At 44.3% G+C, this 23,048-nt stretch overlaps 1 protein-coding gene across 1 annotated transcript in view; it reads right to left on the bottom strand.

The window, feature by feature from the left end:
- Nucleotides 1-16,746: 16,746 nt before the first annotated feature.
- Nucleotides 16,747-23,048, bottom strand: part of LOC146867159 (uncharacterized) — a 316,562-nt gene continuing 310,260 nt past the window's right edge. The window contains exon 6 of the mRNA XM_085603705.1: nt 16,747-16,885. Coding sequence (XP_085459831.1) covers nt 16,875-16,885 — 11 coding nt within the window. The 3' untranslated portion in view covers nt 16,747-16,874. The remainder of the gene's footprint in view (nt 16,886-23,048) is intronic.

Here is a 23,048-nt window from a genome sequence, read left to right as displayed (position 1 = left end):
TCACATAAGGTATCTTTTTCAACAAGGGTTTCTTTATCCTCTATTGCCCTTATGTGTTATCTGTCAGTCATTCAGTCAAAATACTCTTTATTCGATTTGTTAAAATCATAAAAGACATAGAAATTACATACATACAACATACAACATGAAAACACTCAATTATATGTCTAAAAATCTGTACAATAAAAAACATTATCAATTAGTGCAAGACAATTAATTATGTTAAAATCCACATAAAAACATAATTAAAATAATACATTGGGAGGGGCTTTAATTTTCTTAATCCTAATTGCCGCCACTAAAAAACTGGCCACACAAAAGATGATACGGGTGGAGCCCAAGAGCTGGAGATAGATTAATGCAGGCCTAACCTGAATAAAACCAGCCTCTTTCAGAATTGGTAACGGATATCTTTTCCTTATGTCCCTATATGTCTCACAAAACATGATAAAATGCATAGCATCTTGCTGCAAAAATTTATCACAATTACAGGGAGGGCCCCGGGCACAGAGTTCCCCCAGTCCTGGACTTGTTTCCCTTCCCCCTCTTCAGATTCCTGCGGATGGTCGGGGTCCCTTATTCGAGGAGCACGTGTGGTTACCTTCGATTGCGGGTTGCCTTGCGGGTGTGTGTTTTTTTATGTTGTTGCGTGTGTATAAAATGAAACCGTATTGTGGGCTTAGAGTCATGTGGCTTACGTCGTTGATGTCTCCTGATTTGCTTCTCTGTAACGCCAAGTGCCCTTTTGTAAGTTTGTCAGGTGCTCCTGTCACTCTAGCGGCCGGCCGGAAGGTTGTAGGCCCATACTTGTATATACTTGAGATTGCAATAAACGGTTTCAACAAAAAAAAAAAAAAACAATTACAGGGAGGGCCCAATTCTGGTTTTGCCCATGATGGATAGCTACCCAGAGTCAGATGGATCAAATTGAACCTAAATTTGGTCAACAAAAACCTATGTAAGGGTTTAGTAACAATTTTGAGATAAGGCTCTAGAGAGGGAGAAAAAGTTAGCATAAAATGCGACCTAACAGCTGGTTTCTCAAGTTCCTGTTCTTCTCGAACCAATCTGGCCCTATCTAAAAATTGTGTCTTGATCCAATTAACATCCTCCCTCCTAATGCAGGCTGGCGACTGGAAAAGTTTTATGCGGCCCAACTGTTGAAAAGTTTTTTCAAATAAACCAGCCATGGTATTTTGTTAGCCAGATCCATTGCCATAATGTCAGACATAATGGCATGATTCAAAGTTAACTCTGAGTTGAGCCATGTTTTTAACCAAAAGATCAATGGGGCCAATTTCAACCTGTCTGTGACATAATCCAAACCCACCTCCGAATGAATAGCAAAGGTCGGGGAGGATTTAGGGAGAGACAAAAGGTATCTAATGAATCCGTTCTCCACTCTTTGTATTTTTTCCACAGATACATAACCCCACAAGGGTGAACCATAAGAAGCAATCGAAATACATTTGGTGTTATAAATTTTCAAAAGAGCCTCCATAGGCCTAGACCCAAGTCTCCTTGAGAATCCCATAAGGGCTGATGACGAAAGGGCCATGGATATACTCTTCGCCTTAATTTGGGGGCCCCAAGACCCCTTTTCGTCAAAAAGGACGCCCAAGTAGGGAAAGACAGCCACTCTGGAGACCGCCTCCCCTTCACAGAAAAAGGTTTTTATTTTTAACCTACTTCTGTGATGGCCAACCACCATCGTGTGTGACTTTTTGGCATTTATCTTTCGGTCTAGTTGAGCCATGAAGGCCCCAAATTGGTCCAGCAATCTTTGAAGGCCGACGCCTGTACGAGCTAATACTGCATTGTCCGCGTATAGGAGAGCTGGAATTAAGGTCGCTCCTACACGCGGAACGTCAGCCCCCACTTCCACCAGATGTTTTCCCAAACCATTGATGTAAATGGTAAAGAGGAGGGGGGCCAGGATGCAGCCTTGGCGCACCCCCCTTTCTGACTTAAATCGACTTGTGCACCTGCCCTCCCTGGTAACCCTGACCACAGCAAACAGCTCCTGATGAAGGGATGCCATAAAATGGACAAGTGTTTGATCAACCCCAAACTCTAGTAAAATTTGCCACAACGTAGACCTATTAACCAAGTCGAAAGCCGAGGAGAGGTCCATAAAAGCCAAGAATAAAGACCCCTAGGCCACCGTATACTTGGAAATCAAGAGGTGGAGATTCGAACATTGGTCCATAGTGCCTCTTTTCTCTCTAAAACCATACTGGATATTAGAGAGGCCCCCATTACACTCTATATTATCCCTTAACCTGTACAATAAGACTCTGCCCAATATCTTAATCGCAGAGTCTAACAGGGAAATGGGTCTGTAGCACCCTGGGTCATCTCGCTGCCCCTTTTTAAAAATCGGCACAATAATTGAGGTAGCCCATGTGGAGGGGACAGTATTACCATTAGCGGCACAAAAGACGTTAGTTAGCACCTTTGCCCAGAATCTCGGTAAATAGGTGTAAAGATCTGCTGGCACACCGTCAGGACCAGGTGTTTTGTTTCTAGAAGTCTCCAAGATTGCGTTCTCCACTTCCTCACAGTTAAAAACAAGGGGAGCCCACGCAAAGGCCACTGAAGAATTATGTTGTGTGTCAGTGGCTACATTCCCATAAACTTCTTGAAAATGGAGCAGCCATTTAGAATCGCTAATTACACAATTCATTACAGTATTATCTGATTCAGAGAAAAAAGGCTGATTAATGATAGCCCAAAACTGGCTGCTATCACGCAGGACATCAATTGTAAGTAGTTTTTCCCATGCGTCATTTTTAATAGCATTTTTCCTACTAGTAATGGTTAGCTTATACTCCTTCCTCAATTTGGCAATAAGGGCCTTGTCTCTCGGAATAGATAACAGTGCTTTTTTTAAAACCCTATGAGCTTTCGAGCAATTTGAGTCAAACCATTTACATGGTTTGTTGCCTTGCTGGCTCGATGTAGTCATCAGGTCATTAGATATTTGAGCACATATTCCCTCGAAGGCCCCCATAATTTCTGACTTTGTGGCTTTTGTATCCTGGCAAATAGCTATATTGTTCTCAATTTTGGGGAATAAGGTTTCAGTAAACTTTTTCGGGACCACCTTTGCCCACTTAAGTCTTCTACCTTGGACCGTTGGTGCTAGGGCAGTCTCCCCACGAAGGGAGCAAGACCTATTGGCCATAAGTTCACCCCAGAGTAACTCAAGCAACAACGGGTTATGGTCACTATAAATAGAGACAATCACTTTATAGGTCACTGCCCTATGTAAAATACCAGGAGTCAAAAAAATATAATCAATAACCGAGCCATGGTCATGCACCTTATAGGTATATGTGCGTATCCCCCCCTCGGTGTTAATCAATTCCAGTATGTTAAAGTTGGCCAACAACTCTTCAAGGGCCTCCCCTGTTTTAGTATGCTCAAAATGAGGGGCCAATGAACCTGACGGTCCCTCAAGTTCACCAAAGTGGCATAAGTCGCCACAAGGGTGAATATTAAAATCACCCATTAAAATGAAATCGAACTGAGTATGATTATTTAGACTGAAATTATACAGGAATTTTTCCAAAGAGACAATATGCTCATTCCCATCTTCCCTTTCCCAGGAATTATAAAAATTAATTAATAATAATTTGTGGGTGGTAGAAACTACCCATTCCACGATTAAAAAGTTAGGCGAGCCTGAGTCGATCATTTTTAATTGACCTCGCAATTTTAAAGAAAAAAGGAAAATAAGACCACATTTGGCTCTACCCGCACTACTATGGGTTGCTGGAATAACAAAGCTAGTGTAACCATCCAGCCAGAAACTAGGGGAAGAATCCCAGGACTCCTGAAAGGCAATAATGTCATGATTGGTGACAAAATCTAACCAGGCTGTGTCTGTCCTTCTGCTCTAATGCCAGCTATGTTCCAGCTGATAAGTTTACAGACTGCTGTGATATCTGTTTTAAGGGATCCATGGGGATCTGGCATTGTTAAGGCAGACCGTCAATCCAATTCCTCTATATCTGAAAGGGGAGAAAAACGGTTACTCGGGGCTGACCCAGGCCCCGTTCCCGCTATATGCACAGGCCTCAAATTGGTTCTAGTAATTACATTTTGTCCCCCCTTTACAAGATTTGGGCGACGACTCTTCCCTGGACATATATCGCCTGACGCTGTGTTCCGAACCAAGCCCTCATTTTCTAAACTACGTGGAACATGATGTTTTAGGGGTAATAGATGGTCTGTATCAGGAGGAGGGTAAAAGAATCCCAGAGGGACTGGTCTCATAGGGCCGAGATCTGAGATCACCGAGCCATCCCAGAACAATCTATCGGCCATGTCAGGAGCGTCGAAATTAACTATGACACAATCCTCGTATATGTACTTAGTGGAATTCCCGATCCAACCCACCCTTCTTGTCATAATTATCCTGTCTGAGATGTTCAACCCACCATTACACCACTACACACCATTGTTTTGCCTTATTTATTAGGTCAGTGACATGTTCTGATTCTCCCAGTTTAAGAGGGGGAACTCCTAAAGGAGCAGCCTCCGGGGACAGGTTTATAATCAGCCGACAGCCTTTTGCCCGGGAGCTAATGGGGGAGCATTGTGGCAGTAGAGGTCTATCCAGGGGGCCTGGGGTAGGTTGGATAGAATCTAAACTATTAGGCATTAAACAAGAATCCCGAATCCCAGGGTTGTTTGAAACCACACCACTGTTGGTCGACATACGGCTAACCTGACTTGCTGAAATATTAGCACTATGTGTTATCTGTCTTTTCGGTGGCCATCTACACCTCTCTCTATTTTTCTCCCTTTCTTTCTTCTCTCTGCTTTCTTCTCTATTTCTTTATACTCCTCGTAGAAATTCTTGTATTTATATATGCCTATATTCTCCTTCAATGGTCCCCTATAAATCCTTCTTATAGTTTGCTTAGAGTCACAACCTGGAACATTAAGGGGTTAAAGAACCCCATTAAACATCAGCCTGTTTTGTCTCACTTATCTAAACTTCACTGTCAACTTGCTTTACTTCCCGAAACACACCTCAGCGAAGCAGATATTAATAAGCTAAAAAGAACAATGGGTCTGCGAGCTTTTTTTTCTTCCTCCACACAACATAAAAAAGGTGTGGCCTTTTTTTGTCGTAAATGCTTAACTATTTCCCTAGTCTCCCAAGAAAATGACATGGAAGGTAGATGGGTCCTGGTATTTCCCCATATTGACAGACCCCTTTTCACATTTCAGTGTCTATGGTCCCACTAACCCTGACCCTCTGTTTTGGAAACTTATTTCACAACTGACCACACAAAACTATATTGATAATTTTATCTTGGGGGGGGGGTGGATTGTCACCAAATTATGGACTCTTTTTTGGATCACCGCTCATCTACTAGATTCCTCATAGAGCCCATAAAGCATTTAAGCACAGTATCAAACATAGTACTCCCTCTGATTCCTGGAGGCTGGCCCATCAATAATTTTCTTTTTATTTTGACACTCATAAAACACAGACTACGATAGATTACGTATTTCCAAGCAGAAACCTTACTCAACACCAAGTAAACTCTGAGATTGGCTCAATTTTAGTTTCAGATCATGCCCCTGTGTCTACTGATCTAGAAGCTCTCTGTAACCCTACTCCGAAATCTCATTGGCGGTTATATAATCATTTACTCTCTAAAAACCAAAAAGATTTAATCTCTTCTTAAGAGACACTTGTTAATGAATATTTTAAGATCAATGATATGGGAGTTTCTTCCGTCCATTTTGTTTGGGATTCGTTCAAGGCTGTGTCCAGAGGCTTTATTATCGGATATGTTTCTGATGAATAATAAGCTTTGGAGAGGGAATTGGCTGCCATTCTTAATTCTAAAATTAAGAGATTAAAACATAAGTATTTTACTTTTAAAAATAATAAAACTAATCTTGAGGAGTAGCAGCTGAAATTTGAGTCAATAAACCTACTACAGAAAAGGCATGTGGTACTCTTCTCAAGATAAATGGCAGATGCTATGGGCGACAGAGACTTTATTAGCTAACTACTTTAAAGGCAGGAAAGAAAAGTCCTCTATAGCTTCGATTACTACTCAATCAGGTACTAGACTCTTCAGAGATTTGAATATTGCTAACTGCTTTGTTGAATATTACCAAACACTGTACTCCCATGAAATCACGCCATCTGAGGACTCTCTTTCCTCATTCTTTTCTCATTCTTCCATTTACACATCTTCAAAACTTACCTGACTCCACACTGGATCCGCGTCGAGTGGAGAAGCTGTTCTCTAAGGTTAAACAACTTCCAGTTGGTAAAGCTCTGGATACTGATGGATTCACAGTTGAATTTTATGTTTAATTTTCAAAATGACTCTTCCTTAAATTATTTAAATTAATTACTCATTTCCTTGCATTGTATAAATTATCTGGCTCTTTTACGGAAGTCCTGATATGTCTCATTCATGAAAAAGGCGTATTCCACGCAATGCAAGATCTGCCACCCATACCGTTAATAAATACAGACTGTGAAATATTTTGTGAAAGAGCTGGCCCTTCGTCTTAATGATTTTATGCTTGACCTAGTGGTTGTGGAACAGTCCAGCTTTTGTTAAAAATATGAATGTAATGGATATTAGAACATTGGAATGTTGGGAGCTCCATTGAAAACAATGGAGTGCTCTGGTCTTATAATGGCTGGTATAAGCCCGGAGCATCAACATTCCAATGTGGCTGTGAACAAAGACTTCAGGGAGCCTGAGGGGATTTCAATCCCCTCGCGCTCTCTGAAGGCTTTGATTTGTTAGAACATTCTGCTCTCTAGTGGCAGAATGTTCTAATAGCCTTATAGCCCTTCGTAGCAGGGCTATACCGGCTTTTAAAGTCCCTCTGCTTTGTTAAAGTCCCTCGCCTTCGGCTCGGGCCTTTAACGCTGCAGCGGGCCTTTAACAGCTGGTATAGCCCGCTACGGCGGGCTATAAGGCTATAATGGATAATTTGTGGGTCTTTTTTAAAACCCTTAAAAAAGAAGCGAGGGGGGAGGAGCTTAGCGCGCATCCAAGATGGTCGCGTGAGCACAGGGCTCCCTGGACCCTCGCCACTCCTCGCAATTTATCCTGATGATATCCTGATTTCTCGGACGAACTCCTGAAGGTGAACCTCGACTGAGTCCATAACTCTTTCCAGAATTTGAATCGGACTTGGGCGACCAGAATTATAGCACTTTGAACTTTTGAGGCCCACCTGGAGGCCGTGCCGGGGACTTGGTGATTTGTGGAGCCGGGACGTAGTTGAACAACAACGGCAGTGGGACCTCATCGGTGGCCGTACCCCCACTTTCGGTTTCGTTTCCGGATCCTGACATGGTCTGATTGAGAGACCGTTTCGCTCGGCCGGGGACCAATCCACCCCCCATTTAGTGACATCGCTGCCTCCTCATTATAGCCTCTTGGGTCAAGTCGTGACTTTCTCCGGACCGTACGAGCCAGCTTCTTGGCCTGTTGGTGCCCGACCTGCCGGCGGCCATTTTCACCAGGTCTCGCGGGCCCCTCCGGGGTGCATCTTCCAACATGACGGGCAGGGGTGAACCCGAGAAGCGGAAGACCAAGACGTCTCTTCGTGGGGGACCGTTCCAGACAAATGTTATGGACCGTTACACTCAAGCCAAAGGATCCCCCGGGCTCTCCAGCAGTACCCCGGAGGACGCCAGAGACGACCCTTCTGCCCCTGTTGACTTGTCCCTGAAGGACATTATGGGCGCCATCACCGGCATGAAGGAGACCATCGGCCAGCAATATGAGGCATATTGATGTCACTCTAATCAGGGCCGACCTCTCTAAGACTAACGAGAAGGTGCAGTCATTGGATTTGAAGACTTCCAGCCTCACGGCCGATGTGTCGGAACTTCAAACAGACCTTGGCACTCTGAAATCGGCCAATGACCTGATGTCCCATCGGCTGGAGTATTTTGAGAACAGGGCAAGACGTAACAACATTCGCGTCATAGGTGTTCCGGAGAACCCCGAGACTCGTTCGGTCGACCTCCTGGTCGAAGATTTAATCCTCACCCATCTTGCCCCTTCTGGACTGAGCAAGTTTTTCGCTGTGGAGCGTGCACATCGTGTCCCGGGCTGTAAGCCCAAGCCTGGCGCGCCTCCGAGGCCTATCATCGCAAAACATTTTCATTTCAGAGACCGTGATGCGATCTTGCAGGCTTCGAGAGTGCACGGCCCGGTGAAATTTGAAAACTCCTCTGTCAATTTTTTCCCGGACTTCACTCAACTTGTCCAGAGACAGAGGATGGGCTTTCAGGGGGTTAAGCGACGTCTCCGGGACCTGGGACTAAAGTATGCTATGCTTTTCCCTACCAGGCTTCGAGTGGAATACGAGGAACGGACCTTCTTTTTCGAGCGACCGGACAATGTGAGTGACTGGTTGGATTCCCTGCCTGGTCGGGGCGATCGAACGGGGCACCCTGGCGGTGCCGAGGGTGGTGAGCCTACACAGAAGTGACCTTTTGGTCCCTAACCCTGACAATCGGACATTGCTCAGTTGGGTTCTACTTCTTTTATATATTTTGCCTTATAGTAGCTCGCGTCCGGGTGGCGGGTGGAGACGGGCCTCTCTCCTCCTCCGGGGTCTTTTTGTAGAATGGGATTGTTAGGGCAACAGGCACACTGCATTTTGGGGTGGCTTTTTAGTCTGCAGGGGTGCAGGGAGGGGGGAGTTGTAACGGGTTTTGGTTGGGGGGTGGGAGGGGGTGTTTGTGTTTTCTTTTCTCAAGGCGGCATATTGGTTCTTTCTCTTCTTCAGGTGTCCTGCTCTCTGTGGGGGGACTCATGCAACTCTTGTGGGGATGGGGGGTAGTGGGTTGAGGTTGATATCTTGGAACGTCAATGGATTGGGGGATCGTATTAAACGGGGTGTTGTACTGCAATATTTGCGTCGTTTGACTCCTGATGTAGTACTCCTGCAGGAGACGCATTTGGTCGGCAATGTGTGTCATGCTATGAATAGGTGGGGGTACCGATTGGTTGCACACTCCGGGTTCACCACTGGTTCCAGAGGGGTTGGTATTCTGGTCCGGTTCCCTCCCACTAGAGATTGATAATGTCATCCTTGATGACAGAGGGCGTTATGCCGCCCTAACCGGTAGGTGGGAGGGTAAGACTCTTTCCTTATCCACGATATATGTTCCCCCAGGCCTCCAGACCTCCACTTTCTCTGATGTTGGTCGGATGTTGCTGGAACTCCCCGATAGTCTTCTCCTCATGGGTGGGGACTTCAACTCCGTGCTGTCCGGCGATCTGGATCGCCACCCCCTCAGGGTCCTTCCCGTTTCCCAATCATGGCTTGGTGGGTTCTTGGACACCTTTGGTTTGGTGGATTGCTGGAGGTTAATGCATCCGACGCAATGTCAATACACCTTCCACTCCGGGGCTCATGGGAGTCTCTCCAGGCTTGATTACTTCCTCATGCCCGTGGCCCAGTCCCCCCACATTGGGGAGGTAAGACACTTGGCCCAGGGCATTTCAGATCACTCCCCTTTGTGGCTTCTTTTCGACACAGGGACGCAAGCCGCGGGGCGGATCGCCCCTATTAACCCTTGGCATCTGCGCAACCCCAAGACTCGCAACAGCCTCATTAAGTCGCTCGACCATTACTTCCTTGAGAACGAGGGGTCTGTTTTGTCCTCAGTGTCCGTGTGGGAAGCCTTCAAAACCGTTATTCGTGGACAGGCCCTATCTTTAATAGTCGAGACCAAGAAAGCTAGGAATGGGGAGGTTGTGAAGCTGGAGGCCGAAATACTGGAGTTGGAGGCTGATCTAGACTTAGGTGTCACCCAGGATAGGCTCCACGCCCTTAGCTTGAAACAGTTTGAATATAAATCCCTTGTTACGGATGCGGCCAAGACAATGTACAGGGAACAGCAAGGTAGACTGTATGATGTCGGGGATAAGGCTGGTAAATTGATTGCATGGCTTGATAAGAAGGAGAGAGCGAACCGTGTGGTCCCTGTGCTTCAGAATTCTGACGGTGTGCATGTGACTGACCCTGGCGAGATTGTGGAGTGTTTTGCTGACTATTTTCGTGTGGTCTACTCCCCGGTGTCCGATAGAGATGAGGATGACTCTCGTTTCTTGTTGAGGGATATTGCGCTGCCCTGCCTGTCTGCAGAGGATCGAGAGCGTATGGAGGCGTCGTTGTCGGCCGACGAGATTGCTACTGCGATTCGTTCCCTTCGTTCTGGCAAAGCTATGGGACCCAATGGATTGCCTATTGAATTGTACAAGTTGCGCCCGGATAAAGTCGCACCGTTTCTCCGTGATATGTTTCTGGAGTTGCGTGAGCTTGGTTCCCTCCCTTGCGACCAGCGTCTGGCCACTATAGTTGTGATTCCTAAGGAGGGCAAGCCTCGTGATCGTTGTGCCTCATACAGGCCTATTTCCCTATTGAATGCTGAACCGAAGATTCTCGCCAAGGTCCTTGCTAATCGCTTACTCGCTGTCATTTGTGACCTGATTCATCCGGATCAATCTGGTTTCGTTCCGCACCGGAATACTGCTCTCAACTTGCGGCGCCTACACGGCGTTCTCGCCAGGGCGGAGTTTCTCTCCGAGCCGGCCATCTTGGCTTCCTTGGACGCCACGATGGCCTTTGATACGATAGAATGGCCATATCTTTGGGCCACTCTGGCGAAGTTCGGTTTCGGTGCAGGATTTATTAGTTGGGTGAGATTTCTATATACGGATCCGCTAGCTCAGGTTGTTGTCAATGGTAGGGTGTCCCAGCCCTTCGCTCTCGGGAGGGGTACTAGGCAGGGGTGTCCGTTGTCCCCCCTGCTCTTTGCTCTTGCTCTAGAACCGCTTGCAGCCTGGCTCCGACGAGAACCATCGATAAAGGGCATTCAGTGGGCCCCTGAATTTGAAGACCGGGTTTCGTTGTACGCCGACGATATTCTTTTGTACCTCACCTCCCCGCGTGAATCCCTTAACGTCCTATTTGACATCCCCACTTCTTTCGGTAAAAACTCCGGTTTGATCATTAATTGGTCAAAATCGTGTGTGTATGTTATCTCCGGTGGCCTTCCCCCCCCTTACCGAATAGGTTTCCCATTCAAATTTCGCACTCCGGTTTCAAGTACTTGGGGGTCTACGTATCGTTGAACCCGGCGGTCCGTCACGAGCATAATCTCCTTCCCCCTCTCCGGCGATTGAAGTTGGACGTGGCTCGGTGGCGTAGATTGCCGTTGTCGCCACTCGGTCGAGCGGCACTTTTTAAAATGATGTCCCTGCCCCTATTTCTATACGCACTCCAGAACTCCTTTGATATTATTCCGGCGGCCTACTTTCGGGAGGTGGAGGGTTTACAGAGGAGACTTGTTTGGGACGGTCGCGCACGCATCGCTCTTGCAAAACTGACTCTCCCCTGGTATGACGGGGGCATTGCGCTCCCGGATATCAGGAGGTATTATTGGGCCTCCCAGTTGTCCGCCATCAACCATGCTACATATGCACCCGGTCCAAATCTGGCTTTCGAGATGGATAAATATCAGTTGCCTGGTGGCAACTTCAACAGAGCGCTCTACTCTCGGACGGCGGGGAGGAACCTAACGGGACCCACTAAGATTGCAGTACGTGTGTGGAAGGATGCCAATGTGGCTGTGGGATGGAATGATCGCCTGACACGAGCGACCCCCTTGTTTGCATCGGACAGATTGGGATGCCTCTGGACAACGAAAGGTTTTGAGAACTGGGATACGATTGGCATTAGCAGAGTGGGTGATCTCTGGGTGAAAGGTGCGGTTAAATCCTTTGCGGTGCTTCAGAGTGAGTAGGAGTTGAGGGAGTTCTTCAGATATGCACAGGTGCGCCACGCTTTGCTGTCGGTCTTCGAGGCCGGTACCACAGTCCCTGCATCTTCACCACTCGAGGACCGTATACTTGATGGTCATCTGCCCGATAGTACGATTTCCTTGATCTATAAGAAATTAATCAACAATCGGGCGGACCTCCTTGTGCGTCTTAGGGATGCCTGGACCGGAGACGGGTTGGAGTTGGATGACGAAGACTGGCAGTCCGCACTGTCCTCCCCGAAAGAGGTTGCCATTCCTGCCCGTCTCCGTCTCGTCCATATCAAAATTCTTCACCGTGTTTATGTGACGGGTCCTCGTTTGGTTGTGATGGGTTTCTCTTCGGACGGGTTGTGTAAGCGCGGCTGTGGAATGAGCGCCACTTTCCTTCATATCCTTTCGGAGTGCCGCGAGGTTGCGGCGTATTGGCACCGTGTGCATGCTGTTATGGAGTGTATCACTGGGGTTGCTGCTCTGTTGCCTGAGGCTCGTCGATGTTTGTTGAATGTATGGGAGCCGAATGACTACAACGTCGCCCAGGCCCGGTGGGCGGCGCTTGGGAACATGATTGCAAAGAGGGATATTGCGCAGCTTTGGGGTTCCCGACGGCCTCCCACCGTGTCAGTGTGGAAGGAGAACATGGACTGGTGCATGTTCAGAGAGAAGACGGTGTACCTGGTTCGGGGCAAGCCTGGGGCGTGGGGTAGAATTTGGGGTCAGTGGAACACCTACCGAGGTAACATCTGTACGTCCCTTTTGTAGATACCCCGGACATTTCTCTGTCCCCCTGATCCTGAGGTTCCTGGAGTACTGTACCCTTTTGGCTGATTGTTCTGATTTCCCCGCTGACTCCCCCCCCCCTCCCCCCCCCCCCCAAGGATAGTGATACCTCTAAAGTTTTGCTTCAAAAGTGTCTTGGTATCTTTTACTGTAAAAACCTCAGAGACACTTTGCGATGCAATATGGAAGTACTCAGCAAAATGTTTGAAATTAACACAAGGTGGGTCCCCTTTATTCTTGTCTTGGTGAGATCGTTAAGACACTATTAAAATGATGCTGCTTCCAATATTAAATTATTACCGTACGATGTTACCAATTAAAATCCCGGTGAAATATTTCACAGCTATTGATAGACTCCTATCAAACATTCTTATGGTGCGGAAAACCCTCTTGTATTCCTTTACATCTCTTAAAATTGACTAAATCAGTTGGAGGTGTTCATTTTCCTAACTTTTCTTCCTATCATAAAGCTTTGGTTTTAAACAATGTCAAAACTGTTTTTTAGACTCCTCAGACCCTGCACCTACATTATGGTTTCAGCTGGAATTAACTCTTATCACTCCATTTTCTCACAATCATAGTATACACATGACACAATTCGCTAAGTACGGGGTACAAGCAGTTATATCTCACTATTGAACTCTTGTCAAGCTTTACTTGGCAACTCATCTTTCTTCTTTTGGACAATGACTACAGAGACCTATTTGGTATAATAATAAGCTAAGTGTTATTGGTAAACCATTATTTTGGGCGACTTGGTTCAAAAGGGCATATTCACTGTCTCCCAATGGATTCCGTTGAAAAACTCCATTACGCCTTTCACTACCCTCTCTTCCTCATATAACCTTACCCCAAACTTTCTCACGCTATATCAGATTTTAGCAATCCTGTTGAAACCCATATTAGTCTCCCCTACCACCTCTCCCATTCAGGGAAAGTCTTAATTGTCCTTACATAGATGATTGCTATAATTCTCTACGGCCTCACTGATAAATAGATCACTAATACCTCCTCGTCTAGATTGGCCAAAATCTAAATTGGAGCTTCTATGGGAATTTGATTTACTCTCTAGCTGGCTTATCCCACTTTTGGCAGAAATAATGTCCTGCTAGTCTTACCCAAACGATTTATTATTTCTACAATAGGTTACGCCATACAACAGAACACTTGTTTAAAATCAAACTCCTTGAAAGTGATGTTTGCCGGCGGTGCAATTCAAATACTGGTGCTTATCTTTACATGTTTTTTTAATGTCCTAAGTTCTCACTGTTTTAGGAACAGTTATGGAGAAGAATAGGACATATTACTGAAGTCTACTCTCCTTTTTCCTTTGATATTATATTTTTAGGCGACCTAGATAGTATCTGGCCCCAGATTAAATTACTCCATAAATTTGTTTATATACGGATTGCTATTGCTTTTCAGATAATTACCACCAATTGGAAATCTGTAGACAATATTACATTGCAACAGTGGTAGAATTTGGTATGTCATAATCATAGTCCGGATCGTTATAATTTACACTCTTCAACTTTGTTAGCAAAATGAGATAATGTTTGGGAAACATTTACTAAATATTTGTATGGGCATGTTCGTACTGTTGCTTAGTTACAGATTGCATTTCAACATTTGAATTGTATGTTATTGATTAAGCACTTTCCCAGCACTATATTGCACTTGCTTATCATACAATGTATTATATCCATGATTTTAGTTTATCTCTTTTGGAAGTTTCTCTTAATAATTATATTGTATCTGTTTTACTATTCTTCTCCTTCTTTCTCTCTTCTTCTTTCTTTTCTTACTTTCTTAATTTTTTTTTCTTTCCTTCCCATTTTACTTTAACAATACTGTATTTAGATAGTGAGATTTATTTGGTCTTTTAAAAAAACGCGTCGCGCAAATTGCTTTCTAACACTCCCAGTTAAAAGAGGAGGATTAGGATTACCCAATATCAGATTGTACTACCTAGCGGCATCATTTAAATACTATTGGCCTATGTTTCGAATAGATAATAAGGTATCTGTGATCCCAAATGATGTACCCTCTATATTTGAGATTCTAATAGGTTTGGGTGCCACGGGATGTTTACTAAAAATATACGAGCCTAGTTATTTAAAAAAAAACACGATTCAAGATTTTGATAACAGCGTATAAAAACTGGACCCATGTTAGAAAAAAATTCGGCTTGGGCAGGTTTAGTAGATATACTCCATTTTCGGATAACTGCCAGATCTCCGAAATACTGCTGGATGGATACTTTGGGAGGTGGATAAAGGCGGGGGTCTGCAGGATTGCGGACCTATTGGATGGGGATCAACCAGCTACATTTGAAATAATCAAAAATAGATTTAATCTCAGTAATAGAGATTTTTTCAAATTTTTACAATTAAGGGACTTTATTACTAAAAAAAGGGGTGGTATAAATGGTTACTCTATGATACCTCTGCTGGAGGCCATTACCAGTAATGATCCTCCGTCAATTTCCAAACTTTATAGGATATTTCTTGAAGGGGTTCCAGATGATATTGAGAAACACTCGGTAAAATGGCAGGAAAGGCTTGATGTTACAGACCGAGGTTTGGAAAGAGCTGTTGTATTGGCCAATAATGTATTATCCACAGCATACCTTAGGGCGCAATGCTACAAGACATTTTTTGATCTTTATATTACCCCTTCGAAAATCGCTAAATGGGGGGGCGTGGAGGGTATCTACTGTTTTAGATGTAACATTTTGGGGGCAGATCTGGTGCATATCTTCTCTACATGTCCGGTTTTGGATAAATTAAGGCAGGAGGTTACTTTGTTTTTGCAATATGTTTTGAATAGAAATCTGCTGTTAACTCCCCAACTTATGCTACTTGGAGTATCTACACCTGTAGATAATTGCAAGGAGTTTTTATTTATTGCTATGTCAATACTTAGACTATGTATTGCCTCCTCGTGGCTAGATCCGCTACCACCCACATGTGGACAATGGAAAATGCGTATGCTTCATATATTCAACCTGGAGAAGGCCCTTTATGCTCGAAAGGGGAAAAGAAGAAGAATTAAGGGGCTTAAGATCTGGAGACCACTTAATGACTGGATTAATGAACTTAATTAACAAAAGCTATATTATTTATTTTCTTTTATTTTTCTGTGACATGTGGACTAACTTTCTGTAAAATGCGCCTATTGGAGTGTTAATGTACAATGCGGAAATGCCAAACATTGTATGTCCCCAGTCTGTAGATATTTACAAGCATAAATAATAAAAAAAAAAAACCAAAAAAACCAATACTGTATTTATGTGTTTACCTGCACAACGATGTAATTTGCCTTTTTGCTGTTGATATGAGTTTTCATACTCAGCTTTTATATTCGATTTTATGGTTCTCTATGTATTCGATTACCAGACTATTTGTATATCTTTTATCTCTTCAATAAAAATACGAAACTTGAAAAAAATTACATTTAAGCAAATCAAATTTGTAGTTGGGTCGGAAAACAAACTTAATGTAGATGTGTCTATGAAAGAGAAACTTTGTGTCCAGTAAACCATTTTATCCTCCGCTTCTTGTAAAGACCGATAGGTAATGTGCGTGTTATGGAGAGTGTGCAACAAAGATTGGGGTGGAAAGAGAGCGTGGACACAGCTTCTTAGGTGCTAGTTTAAAGTCGAGAAGTGAAAAGGGCTCTGTAGAAGCTCCCTGGGATGGTCTGTGTAGCCAGGGAGGGAGATATAATGAGGAGGGAAGACATGGGAGTGAAAGCGGCTTTAGGAGTAGTCCGGCATCCAGGTGTTTATCCTGTGGCACATATTTGTGGGGCTGAATTTGAACAAAAATGTAGACTTGTTTGTAGTTTCCTCTTTATTGGGACATTGTCGTTTCCACAAAGTTTTGATAAGAATTCAAGTGCACTTCATGCCTGGTCTCATTTAAGTACAACAAATGCCTTTCTTCAGATTAAAAACAACATCTGCAATAAATCTGGAAAAAAAATGTAACCGTTGGGTGGTTGGAGAAGAATCGAGATACACGTCATAAAAATGATTTGTGAGTGAGGTGAACAGGCCAAATATTTCTCTTTGTAAAAAGCTGCAAGCACAGTGCACTCTTTTTGCTCTCGGAAATTCCACATTTTCATCTGACATTCATTCCTAACGGTAAATAAAAATAACTCATTACGTAATCTTAGACGGCAGCTGCGGCGTCTGTCCTCGAGTATCCAACTGGCACCGGGCTTTCTGAAGAAGAATCTTCTCGACTTAGAAGGAAACTGTGGTTACATAACACCATTTAGTACTCTGGTTATTCTAAATAATTAAAAAAACAAATCTTTTTGTCTGTTTTTCACATATATTGGCAATTAGATCAGAACATTTTAAAGTCTCTTAAATACATTGTTTTTTTAACAAGCACCTTCGGGTGCACAATAATCTTGTGCTGCACGCAACACATTGCCTGTTACCATAAAAATTGAAAAGCCAATAGGTCTTGCCTTTCCCGATCATTTGACTTTGACGATGCTTGCTGCGAATGCTGATCAGCCAGCGACAACATAAAAAAAAGATCTTTGCCTTTGCTGAATAGCATTAGCAAAAGCAAAACAAAACATTGGCAGAGCAAATTAGATATGGGGTTAAAGTCTAACGAGTGCTTTAATAGTTACGAAACGACCTATGTCATATAAAGGTGTCTCCATGGCTGTCTTGGCTTGTCTAGCAACGGCATTTAGCAGGCTGGGACCTATAGTTCCATGCACATAATATAGATACAAGCATTGTAAATGCAATAGGTCTCACATTTGTTTGAGTTGGAGCTTTTGGCATTGTAAATGGCAATGTCTTTTACCCATGTGTAATGGAGTTTATGTACGTGGTGTGTAGTGGAATTATGTGGGTTGGATTGTAATTGTTGGTTGTGGAGCAGCATGAAGCATAAGTAAGGAGAGTGAGGAGGAGAAGAGCAGCGTGAAGCAGAAGGAAGTAGAGTGAGGAGAAGAGCAGCGTGAGGCACAAGGAAGGATAGTGAGGAGGAGAAGAGCAGCGTGAGGCCCAAGGAAGAAGACTGGGGAGGAGAGCAGCGTAAGGCAGAAGAAAAGAGTGAGGAGAAGAGCAGTGTGAGGCAGAAGGATGGATAGTGAGGGGGAGAGCAGCTGTAGGTGTTATATTCTATTCTATTCTGTGTCTCTTTCTCCCTGCTACTCAGCCTGTGTGTGTGATGTAATCAGAATGTTGGTGAATGCATGGTCTGAATGTGTGGTCAGTTTGAGTGAGTGGGGCTGAGCAGCTGGATGCTGCTCCCGGTGGGGCCTTCTTTACCATCTAACTTATGACTAATAAACCTACTTAATTATACCTATGGCTACTGGATTGCTTACCTGCCAGAGTACTTTCTTCAATGTAACAGTGGCGACGATTGTAAAAGAACTACGCGTGCAGAAACAAGAAATGAAACAAAGAACTACAAAAATGATTTCCAGCTATGCCTGACGATAAGCTTGTCAACGCCCTCGATGCCCCACCGGTGTCTTTCACAACAGACAGCCTACAAAGGTACGTTTTGGGGCGTTGGACATTGTGTGGTTTGAATGTCTTGAAACCTACCAGTTTGGATATTGTATATCTGCCTACAATCAGTAATAAGCCTGACTACAGCCAGTCTACACCAGCCTACCTTTTGAAAGTTTTAGGCATTTGAAATATGTTGATCTGAAGACAACCATCCTATGTGTGCCTACCTACAAACAATTTTCATTTTGCATCTATGTCAACCCACTGGCTTGCTGGATCTTAAGAGTGGTGAGGTTTAAGTCTACACATCGATAGTTTTTGGCATTGGATTAGGCGTGTCATTAAAGCTACAAGCCAACAGACAACTTACAGAATTAAAACATTTGGCATTTGATATGAACTGACTGTTTTCACTTTGAAACCCCCAACAATTGCAAGTAGCGAAGATAATATTACACTGAACAATAACTTTAATTGAGGTCTTGAAAGGTGTGATTCAGGGAAAGAATTTTTGAAATGTTAAGATCGAGGGTTAAATATCGAGCCTGATTTACCCTGATGGTAATGTGATAAGCGGACCACAGTGTGAACTTGTGAGGCACAATTTGAAGTGGTTAAACTGCAGTCTACGTTAATTTAAAGTTTCGTTTGTGGGCAAAGATCAGTTCATGTGAGCCCCGATGTGGAGTGCTCAAATTCCAAGGATTTGTGTGACATTTACGGAGCAATATTGTCCTAATTGCCCTAATTGTTGTGACATCATCTCAACCGCATCATTTGAATTGCTAGTGGCAGTTACCTGTGGAGCGAGCTCTGGCACGCGTGCAGTCTACCGTTCTGCTTTTGGAGCGAGCACCTTTGTGCGTCGAATTGTTTGAGTTGTCCATTGGTGAAGTCGCCCGTCGAAGCTAAGATGCACGTTGCGTGATGACGCTTCTGGCAGCCATTTTTTTCATCTACATTTCTTAAAAAACGTTATCGATGCGAATTCAAGACACATATACTTGAAGACTTGTATCTAGAACTTCATCCGGAAAAGTGACGTGCTGAGCACCACCTGAGTGTGCCAAACCGTGTGAGCTGCGAAGTATGCCCACTGAACAATTTGTACTGTAATAAGTGCTGCACCGATCCTTTGTACTTCTGCCTCCATGTTTTGCTGCAAAGGAATTTGATGCAATATGTGGCGTGAAAAGAGAAACAAGACAAGGTGCTTTTGTCAAGTTGGTTTTACCTAGGAGATCGCAATATAATTAACTTATCTTCTAATGATGCATTGCCCTTGCATGTAACAGTTACATTATCACATTTTTGACAACACGGCCATCTTGTGGATTTTGATGGATCCTACTGAGTATTGTTTCAACTTGTTTTACTGGTGGGGATTTTATTCGAGCAACTTTTTCAGCGACGACAACGGTGACTACTTTCTGTTATTTTAGCTTATTGTGTTCATAGTTACGGTGCTAAACAAAGAGGAAAATATGCACTGTTAATGTATATTGTACTGTGGTAAAGTCTTGCAAGAGCTATCAGCCAATATTTAATGTGAATGAGATTATATCTTGTTTTGGCAGTGGGTTCGGGTGATTGATCAATCACCAAATACATGTTTGGTATTGGTAGCCACTGTGATATGCATGTTGAGTATTTTCTACGTTATGCGAGAGTGCGGATCAGTAACAACACTGGTACTGTTTAATTACCTTGTACCATGATGTACGTGCTTTGTTCAATTGGTTGGTGGGGGCATCTGCATTTGGCAGGTCACATAGTCTGTATTCTGTTTATTTTAGGTGTGCGTTTCGGGAAGTCATCTATCCCGAGCGCTGGGGAGTCATGTACCCCGTAATGTATGTTTTATTTTGGGTGTGCGTTTCGGGAAGTCATGTACCCCGAGCGCTGGGGAGTCATGTACCCTTTAAAGTGTGTTTTGCCATAGTATATGTTTGAAAAGTCATTTAACTTGATATGTGTTTTGTCAAGGCGTGCGTTTCGGGGAGTCATGTACCCCGTGCATTGGGTGTCAGATACCCTTTAAAGTGTGATATGTGTTTAGCCAAGGCGTGCGTTTCGGGAGTCATGTACCCCGTGCGTTGGGTGTCAGATACCCTTTAAAGTGTGTTTTGCCTTGGTATATGTTTGAAAAGTCATTTTAACTTGATATGTGTTTTACCTAGGCGTGCGTTTCGGGGAATCATGTACCCCATGCGTTGGGTGTCAGGTACCCTTTAAAGTGTGTGTTGCCTTGGTATATGTTTGAAAAGTCATTTAACCTACGTGTCTTGGAGTCATATATCTCATGCTGTGTGTTCTACCCTTGTGTGTGTTCTAAGGAGTCTTACTCCCCGGTTTGTGGACTGTGTTGTGTGGGTATGTTGCTTAGCCTAGAAATGCTGCGTTCCTGTTTTTGTTATTCTTTGGTGCGCCATGTTTTTTAGCTTCGGTTCCCTGTTTATCGCTTTTTGTGTTGGTCTGGCCAACTGGCATGATTTGTGATATTTAGGGTTTTTGGTTTGTGATCAGGGATGGTGGTTATGTGTGGTTGAGTGTCAGATTGAATTTCGTGTGTTGTTTTTGCATTGGTTATTGTCGAATTGAGTTGTCATGTGATGTTTTTGCATTGGGTTCGTGGGAGGTGATATTATGCCTCTTTTTATGTTTTGCGCGAGATGTGACGTCATCTTACCTTTCTTTCGAATTTAGTGCGAGTGGTGTTTCGTTATTTGGGTGTGATGCTATTAATTATTCAATTTTAACTTAATTCTACACGGTTTGAGTTCTTTATTATGCTGTATTTCTATTCCATATTTTTATTTGTAGTTATTCTTATATTCTTATTCAATGTTTATTTGTCATTGTCATGGCATACTGTAGTTATTCTCTTCTGCTTTCTTTTGTTTTCATTGTTTTGAAGGAGGGAGATGTGTTATATTCCATACTATTCCGTGTCTCCTTCTCCCTGCTGCTCAGCCTGTGTGTGTGTGTAATCAGAATGTTGGTGAATGCATGGTTTGAATGTGTGGTCAGTTTGAGTGAGTGGGGCTGAGCAGCTGGATGCTGCTCCCGGTGGGGCCTTCTTTACCATCTAACTTATGACTAATAAACCTACTTAATTATACCTACGGCTACTGGATTGCTTACCTGCCAGAGTACTTTCTTCAATGTAACAGTAGGCACAAGGACGGAGAGTGAGGAGGAAAAGAGCAGCGTGCGGTAGAAGGACAGAGACTAAAGAGGAGAAGAGCAGCGCGAGGCACAAGGACGGAGAGTGAGGAGAAGAGCAGCGTGAGGCACACGGATGGAGAGTGGGTAGGAGAAGAGCAGTGTGAGGCACAAGGACAGAGAGTGAAGATTAGAGCAGCTGGAGGCATAATGACGGAGAGTGAGGAGGAGAAGAGCAGCGTGAGGCACAAGGAAGAAAACTGAGGAGGAGAGCAGCGTGAGGCAGAAGGGAGAGTGAGTATAAGAGCAGTGTGAGGCACAAGGAAGAAAAGTGAGGAGGAGGAGAGCAGCGTAAAGCAGAAGGAAGGAGAGTGAGGAGAAGAGCAGCATAAGGCAGAAGGAAGAGGAGTGAGAAGAGCAGTGTGAGGAAGAAAGATGGATAGTGAGGTGGACAGCAGCTGGAGGCACAAGGATGGAGAGTGAGGAGGAAAAGAGCAGTGTGAGGCAGCAGGATGGAGAGTGAGAGGAAGAGCAGCATGAGGCACAAGGACGGAGAGTAAAGAAGAGCAGCGCAAGGCACAAGGACGGAGAGTGAGGAGGAGAAGAGCAGTGTGAGGCATGAGGACAGAGTGAGGAGGAGAAGAGCAGCGTGAGGCACAAAGACAGAGTGAGGGGAAGAGCAGCGTGAGGCACAAGGACAGAGAGTAAGGAGGAGAAGAGTAGCGTGCGGCACAAGGACAGAGAGTGAGGAGGAGAAGAGCAGCGTGAGGCACAAGGACAGAGTGAGGGGGAGGGCAGCGTGAGGCACAAGGATGGAGTGTGAGGTTAGGAAGAGCAGCGTGAGGCACAAGGATGGAGAGTGAGGAGATGAAGAGCAGCGTGAGGCACAATGACAGAGAGTGAGGAGGAGAAGAGCAGCGTTAGGCACAAGGACGGAGAGTGAGGAGATGAAGAGCAGCATGAGGCACAAGGACACAGTGAGGGGAAGAGCAGCACGCGGCACAAGGAAGGAGAGTGAGGAGAAGAGCAGCGTGAGGCACAAGGAAGGAGAGTGAGTAGAAGAGTAGCGTAAAGCAAAAGGACGGAGAGTGATGAGAAGAGCAGATGCCACTTTCTCAGATAACCATCCCCTATGTAAATAATTCTTATAATCTGGCATGGATCCAGGCCAGGGGCGTATGAGGGAATCAAGGCCCTAATACAAGCAAGTATATTTAGTTCTCTTGCCCACTCGTTTTGTATTGCAAAACAGAATTGCAGTGCTGGTGCACATTACAGCTATCAACTCTGGAGCAACTGAGACTGCTGAACTAATGATAGTCACATCACCTATCCAGACTCCCTGCACCAATTTTGGACACCTGCCCCTTGTAGTCCTAATTTTAACATTGTTCTGTTGCCAACACAGTTAGGAAACTTTGCAGCGCTGAAACAAAAGCAAATGGTGCAGGAATCGCCCTTAGCTCACTGGTAATAAGAAATCTGATGCAATTTGCAATCACTACTGAAAGCCCGACCACTACGTGCAAGTGCATATCATGGCAAGAAACAGTTACAAGGTGACGTCCAACAAGCAGGTAAATTGAACGAGCACTTATGCTACAAACACAATAACACAGTACTCCCACATCCTAAGAGTTTTTGAGGACGTGCAAAGAATGAAACATTTAGATGTTTTAACAAATTAATAGGCGTTTAAAAACAACAATAGCTAAACACTGGTAAAAGTGTGTTTAGGGAGTGCTGGCAAGTTACCTCATG

Source organism: Triturus cristatus, chromosome 1_2, assembly GCF_964204655.1.
Source record: "Triturus cristatus chromosome 1_2, aTriCri1.1, whole genome shotgun sequence".
Classification (NCBI taxonomy): Eukaryota; Metazoa; Chordata; class Amphibia; order Caudata; family Salamandridae; genus Triturus; species Triturus cristatus.
This window is presented reverse-complemented; position numbering and strand designations above follow the sequence as displayed.